Raw genomic sequence first — 7,577 nt, forward strand, 5'->3', positions numbered from 1 at the left:
GGCGGTCAATCTACTGTACTTTCAATAAAGCAATCGTACTATCAAATTCACAAAAACTCTGTCTGAATACATTGCTCTTCTTAATGGGTTCAGTTGACTATTTAATCTGCAATTTCCTATGACCTGTATCCCAAACACACACCATGTGAAACTGTACATGGGCAACTGTGCACTCAGTGGGTATGGACTAGTGTCTATGAGTTGAGTTTCACATCAGGAATGCTGGATGCTGCAGACCAGCGTGTGAGATAAACAAAAGCAGTTCCTTTTTTTAACAAGCTGCACATTTCCAGCTGTGGCAACAATGCTGGATCTCTTAAGCCAAAACATGACGTTTTCCCAGCCTTACCAATGTTGTTTCTGTGCTTAAACCTAACCACACATCAAAGTGTTGTCACAACATAAAATTGAAAAATAAAGAATAAAGTTTAAACATATGCACTACATGTGAAATGTACAAATGAAATGTATCCTTGGTTTGCGGACACTTACAATGCCAACATTTATTCCTGTGACTGGGTTGCTTGTCCAACCTCATGCCAAAAAAGAGGAAGCACAGATCGCTTCCACTGTAGGCTGAAATGTTTCCTCTTCTTCACCTTCTACCTTTTTAATTGCAACAAAAAGGAGAGAGGGTTATATATAATGTCATATATGTTTTTGTCCTATCATAAATGTATTTTGTTTCTTTCTCTTTCTTCATTGTAGTATGGCTCTCTATCCTAATGTTTCTACAACACATTGAACTGACCTGATATGAAATGTACTAATTTCCATGTTTATCTGTGCCAGTGACATCACTAAGTTGCAAGCATTGGTTCCATCCATCCTCACAACATTAAAACAAACAATGCTTCCAGAACTTCCATTAATTCCTGTTGTGTTCACCTCTACTCAATTTTCTAACTTTAACATCAACATCTTTTTTTACTCCTTCTTCATTTCCTAAATTATTAAACGTGATTCTCACTTGAAATTAAATGAAAGTCATTTAAGAAAGTGGATTAATGTAGCACAACAAAGGAGAGCACACGTTTCCCCTAGACTATAATATAGCTCATAAGATATCATATTCACAATTTCACCTTGAAACAAAAGACAAAAGAGCACAAGGACAAATCAGTTGATAGAAATATCAACTTTCCTTTGTCTTTTTTTTGACACTATTAATAAGATTTTTTACAATATAACATTGTCTGACAGCATGTTACATCTTCATCACAGTGTGAACACTTCATTTAACAACACCTCTTCTTTCCTTCCCCTCTCCTCTTTTTGCTTCACCCCTGTGCTAAATGTCTTTGCTTATTGCCGCTGTGTTTCTCGTCCAACCAGGTCGACCTCCTCTCGTCAGGAAGGTTTTAAAGGATTCAGGCTGTAGAGGCAAGGCCCCTTATCTGCTTCTAACCCCTCGGACCAGATGCTTTTCCTGAAGGCGCTGATAAAAAACTACTAATTACCTAACATTGACTGCTAATATTAGCTGTTAATGTTAGAAAGTCCTTCACAGAGCACCACTCCAGTTGCCTCATTTCTGCATCCCTGTCTGACACTGACAGTATCATGCTCAGATTATAAAATAGTATGGATAGTTTGTAGTTTAGTCTAGTTTAGAAGAGATATTTCTGATGTGTATTATTTCTTTAGCACGTTTACCACGTTTTTTATGTCACATATATTGTGTGGTTCAAATATTTGAAAAGTATTTTGATTTCAGTGAGGGGAAAAAAACATTATGAATATTTGAAACCACTTCAGGTGAGCTTGATTTACTATCTTGTCTGATGAAAAAAAAAAAAAAATCAATCTCATCTGAAATCTTCGCCCGTAAAATACATTTTACTGTTATATTCTTTTCTGTTCTATTATTTTTTAATATTTTTCCTGCTTTTATTTTGACTGTTTTTGTGCAGCTTTGGTTGCATTCAGGGCTCGAAAAACTGCGAACCATGCAAAGTTATTCTCTGTAGACAACCTGGTTAAGGTTAAATACATTAGATACAGAGATAATGGTCAGCATATGATGCAAAAAAAAAAAAAAAGAAATTCCTTAATGATACTTTCTGAACCTCTCTTTGGGATTCAGATCTGCCCTGATTCAAAATGAACAATGGTCCTCCTTCATCAAACCGTCTTGGAAACAAGTTCATATTTTAGCACTGGGAGACTCTGTCTATTTGATTTGAAAAAAAAAAAATCCTGCTGTCTCGTGGCATGTAGACTATGGCATATTAAAATTTAAATATGACCTGAAAATTCAATATTCTGATGCGTTATAAGAACTTGAGAATAAAAACTTGATGAAAGAGGATCAATTTGATTGTTTTCAAAAGCTTTTTGCACAGCCATATTTGACGACGGCCTTTTGCAGTGGTTAAACTGGGAGCTGGGTGATCCCTGCTCTTAATGGAAGATTGATCAATTCCTGAAATACAGATTTCAGTTCTTTAAGTTCAGCCCCAGTTTGACCCTTTGCTCCAGAGTTTATGTTTTCATGCATTTCCTCAATGCAGAGGGATGTCTGCACTGAGGAAATGCATGAGTAAGAGTTCAGGAAGTCTGGACATGTTTGGCTTGGTCGAGAGCAAACGAGGAAGACACCTTCAGTCAAACTAGATGATCGACTGAATGACTGTATTCATGTCCCTGCTCCACCAGGAGGCCTCAGCAAGATCAGCTCAGACCCCGTGAAGGCAGTGAACGTTGCCATGGAGGAATCATCTAACGTGATCAGTGCGATGTTTAAATTTGCCGCCAAGCTGGTTGCTCCAGAAGACGATGAAGGTATGATCACACATGGTAGAAAAACAAGTGGTGCATCCCATAAATCTGTGAAAAGCAGAGAGTTTATTAATGCATTCACTCATTTCCCTCTCCTCTTCTATAGGAACGCTATACGCAGTGAGGAAAAAAGGTTTGTATTGATGCAGTTTTTGAATGTACTTCCTGTTTTGCATTCACCATTCTGCTGCAGCCTTGCACGCTGCTATGAGCGTCTTGTTCATGCTGCGCTGCAATACATGTGCTGTTCTTTGAAATGCATTTTTTTTAAAAACCTATAAAAAACAGTGTATAAAGTCATACTGCTGCTTTAAAGTCATTACACTGAACTGCACATGTACTGTACTGCAATCACTTGAAGGCAATATCTTTATCTACTTTTATTCTAATTTTTTCAGTTCATTTAACGAACTGAAATCAATGCATGAGCATTCTTAAGATGGATAATGATGCCACTGCAGGAATCCTCCATCTTCATAGACATAAAAAATACATAAAATGTGTGGCTGAGGGACTGAGGGGATTGTTCTCATGGAGTTTCAAGCTGACTTGATGTATGAACAATCTCAAAGATTCAAGATGGTTGGAGGAGGATGAGGAGGAGAAGGAGGAGGAAGGGAAGGTGAAGATTAAGAAAGCAACAGGTATTTAAGGATTGCTTTTTTCTATGAATGCATAAAATTAACTCTACATGGACATAATCAACCCTGTCCCTCACCCTTGTAACGGTAATGGAGGCAGTGACTTGCAATAAGTTACTGTCCTATTTTGCTTTCCCTATAACTTTTCTTATAATAAGCTTGCCTATTTCTGACTATCATAACTGCTTCCACTGAGCTATTAAACCTCTACTAAGACTAATAATCTACAGTATGTGAAAGATCTAAACAGTAACGTGCTTGATCAAATTAAATCTGAAGTTTTGTTTTGTTAGGTTGCTGATTTCCATTTCTCTTCTTGTGTTTCAGGAGAATTTCTACCCTCCAGAAGTAAAGGTATGTGCCTATTGTTAGATAGCTTATGACTAGAAGAACAGGGAAGCTTCTCAGTTCTTTGTATATTGTTTCATTTGTATTTTCATGTACGGTGTTTAAGTGGAATCGTTGTGTTCCCTTGGTTATGAGCTAATTGGTTCCCACCTGCCCTTGTTACGTGGGGACAGGTATGAGTGATACACAAGAGAGAATGAGTGTATTGTGCTTTACAGTGAAGAGAAATTACTGTACCCCTAAGTTGGGATGTGTTAGTACTGTCTTGCTGTGTTGGTTAAAATTAAACGAAGAGGAAGAAGCAAATGTTGTAGCCCGCTTATTACCCACAGCTGAACTGGGGAACTCCAACAGTCAAGAAAAGAGGGTTACACAACACATGTAATGCATTTCAATGTTAAAGTTTGTCAATGTGGAGCCAATTTTAGACACTTAAATACTATAGATATATTAGTAGCTTAATACTTCATCATATATACGTAAGTATATCATGTTTTTCCATGTGAAAAGTCACTGCAAGTGTCAAATGAAACGAAGGAATAGAAGTATAAATTAGCATAAAACTGAAACACTGAATAAAATATCTCATCAATGTACTGTACAGTACGTAGTTACTTTCCACCACTGCTATTATAATTTGTCAGTGATGCATTTGCTGACACCAAAACATCACGAAAACATCAATCTGATGACACGTGCAGCATGTAGCCAAAGCGCTGCAAGAAGTTCATATTAAGAAAACTGCTTCCAGCCATCTGTCATTGTGATCACATGACGCAGACATTATAATAATAAGCAAAAGGCTAGGTTAACAGCAGATATTTGCAGTAATATCTGAACCATCACAATGTTAAGATAAAATCTTAAGATAAGAATTTTTTTTAATACCACTGATGGAGAGTCAACTTCAATAACTTCATAAACCACAAAGGCTGCATTTCCCAGCCGTCACTGTGTTGTGGGCTTCTTGCAGGGTTATTTCTAAATGTTGCACATGTTGTCGTCAAATTGATGTTTTTGTGTGTTGTGTTAAGCTATTTAAATTGTTCTTGTTTAAATTGGTTATTGCAAACAGCTGAAAGTTTGTAAATTTTGCAAATAAACCTAGTTTGCAATGAGGGTTGAAAATTTTTTTGATTGCAACTGTTGAGTATTGCAGCCAAGTATTTTCTCAGATCCCCAAGAGAATGAAGTTGTTGTGTCTCACTGTCTTGCCATTTATTTCAAAAGAAACTAAAAAATCAAGGTCACATTATGAACCCTGTTGTTACAAAGTGTTAGATGATAAACTGATCTTAGTTGTAAACGGTCAGTTTCTAATATCTCACCAGATCTGAGCGGACAGAATTTACCCTGGTGCCCAGATATCAGATGAATTCACAGCTTAAATCACTTATATTATTACTTTTTAAAGACGATCACATCTTCAAGAATTCCTCCATAATAGCAGCAGATGTAAAGCAGTTGAGCTTTATTCAGTGGTTTCATTCAATTGGTTTGATTGTTAATGTCATAAAAGACATGATGACAGTGATAACATGAAAATGTTTCCTGTAGTTATAGGGATGCAAGCAAAGGCAAAACAACCAGTGATTGAAGTTGTGGAGGAAGAGGAAGAAGAAGAGGAGGGGGCTGAGGAAGGAGAAGATGAAGATGAAGTGGAGGCTGCTGGGGAGGAGGGGGAGGAGGAGGAGGACGAGTATGCAGAAGAGGAGGAAGAGGAGGAGGATGAGGAGTATGAGGAGTATGAAGAGGAGGAGGAAGGAGTGGATGAGGAAGAGGAAGAAGAGGAGGAGGAGGAGGAAGAGGAGGAGGGGGCAGAGGAGGCAGAGGAAGAAGAGGAGGAAGAGGAGGGAGAGGAAGAGGGGCCCAGAGAGGAAGAGGGAGTTGAAGCAGCTGCTGATGAAGAGGTGGGTGAGATGAAGGCAGAGGAGGAGGAAGAGGAGGAGGAGGAGGAAGAGGACATGGAGGTAGCTGCTGAAGAAGAGCAAGATGAGGATGAAGACGAAGAAGATGAGAAGGAACCTGAAGCAGCTGCAGCTGAGATTGATGAAGATGAAGATGAAGTGAAAGAGGAAGCAGCAGAAGAGGATGAGAAAGATGATGATGAGGAGGATGAGGAGGAGGAAGAAGAGAAGGCAGATGCTGCTGATGAAGATGATGTGGAAGAGTCTGAACCTGCAGCTGCTGATGCTGAGGATGAGGATGAGGATGAGGAAGTTTCTCCCAAACCTATCTCCACTTCTGAGGATGAAGAGTCAGCAGTGTCTCCTGATTCTGAGTCTGACGTGCCAGTTGACGTCAAAGACAGTGACGAAGATGTGTCCCTGCCCGATGATGATGACGAAAAAGACGAAGACGATGAAGATGACGAAGACGACACCAGCGACGAAGCATACACTGACACCTCAGATGTCAGTGAATCTGCACTTCTCTCCAGTGACGAGGAGGAAGAGGAAGAGAAGGACGATGACGACGATGAAGATGATAGATTAGCTGAGGGTGTTTCGACATCTGATAGCGATGACATCATTGCAGAAGACAGTGATGAAGACCTGGATCTTGATCTCCCTCCTGTTCCTGTTGCCAGTGAGGATGATGAAGATTACGAAGACCTTAAAATCCCTGAAGAGGAAGATCTTCCACCTTTGCCCGTTGTCGAGTATGATGATGATGACGAGGAACACCTGGAAGAAGACATCAAAGTTGCTGAAGACACTGATGAAGATGATGATCTGGACCAATCAGATGAGGACATCTCCATCGCTTCCTCTGAACACTTTGCAGACGATGAAGATGAGGAAGACACTGACCTCAAAGACCTTGACCTTGACCTCGACCTCGACGTCCATGTTGACCTCGACGAAGATGAAGATGACAAACCTGATGATGTCATTGAAGAGGACATCCATGACGACGACGACGATGATAAAGAAGAGGAGGAAGTCGATATCCCTCCTTTTGAGAGTACAGACAGCGGAGTCTTAGGTGATGAAGATGAAGACGACGATGTTGGTCTTAAGACAGATGAAGAGACTGTCTTCAGTGATGACATCTCCTATGACACAACCGATGATGATGATGAAAAAGACGATGAAGATATCGATACCAGCTCATATGAATTTACCTTCGATCAAGAAGTAGGAAAAGAAACATTTGTTGAAGCTCTAAAAGATGAAGATGAAGAAGATGATGATGATGATGATGATGATGAAGTCACATCAGAGTCCTTAGCTCATGAGGATGAGGATGAGGAAGAAGACGATGACGATGATGTTGATGACCTCTTGTTAGCAGGTATAGTTCAGCATTACTGATTACATTCACTTTAAGTTATAGACCGTTTCACTGTAATTGCATTGCTTGGCAACAGCTTGGGCCGATGTTAACCTCCTGTTAGATGATGTCATTAACATACACTGCACAACATTCGAACAGGAAATACAGAGACCCATTTAGAATCTTAAAGTTTAAAAGTTTAAAGGGCCAGTGTGTAATATTTGGCATGGTTTATTGTCAATCTGAATCTGAATCTGAATATTCTACCCATTAATATGTTTATATAAGTGTATAATCGCTATAAAATAAAATTCGTTTGGTTTTCGTAGCCTTATAATTATGCTTTTATATATATATTTAGCAAGGGCCTTACTTTGGAGAGGTCGCCATTTGCGCCGCCATGTATGTACGGCAGACCGAGCAGACAATCCAGCCAGCCAGAGAACGCGTTTCGCGTGTATAAATGAACCAACGAAGACAGCGGAAGGAAGGAAGAAGGAGGAGGAAACAGCAGAGAGTGTTAGTAGT

At 39.4% G+C, this 7,577-nt stretch overlaps 1 protein-coding gene across 1 annotated transcript in view; it reads left to right on the forward strand.

Annotated features, from left to right (window-relative positions):
- Window positions 1-7,577, forward strand: part of LOC126399189 (probable serine/threonine-protein kinase kinX) — a 41,552-nt gene that overhangs the window by 10,341 nt on the left and 23,634 nt on the right. Inside the window, exons 3-8 of the mRNA XM_050059030.1 lie at window positions 2,659-2,784; window positions 2,888-2,914; window positions 3,354-3,425; window positions 3,750-3,776; window positions 5,328-5,536; window positions 5,585-7,067. Coding sequence (XP_049914987.1) covers window positions 2,659-2,784; window positions 2,888-2,914; window positions 3,354-3,425; window positions 3,750-3,776; window positions 5,328-5,536; window positions 5,585-7,067 — 1,944 coding nt within the window. The remainder of the gene's footprint in view (window positions 1-2,658; window positions 2,785-2,887; window positions 2,915-3,353; window positions 3,426-3,749; window positions 3,777-5,327; window positions 5,537-5,584; window positions 7,068-7,577) is intronic.

Source organism: Epinephelus moara, chromosome 12, assembly GCF_006386435.1.
Source record: "Epinephelus moara isolate mb chromosome 12, YSFRI_EMoa_1.0, whole genome shotgun sequence".
Classification (NCBI taxonomy): domain Eukaryota; kingdom Metazoa; phylum Chordata; class Actinopteri; order Perciformes; family Serranidae; genus Epinephelus; species Epinephelus moara.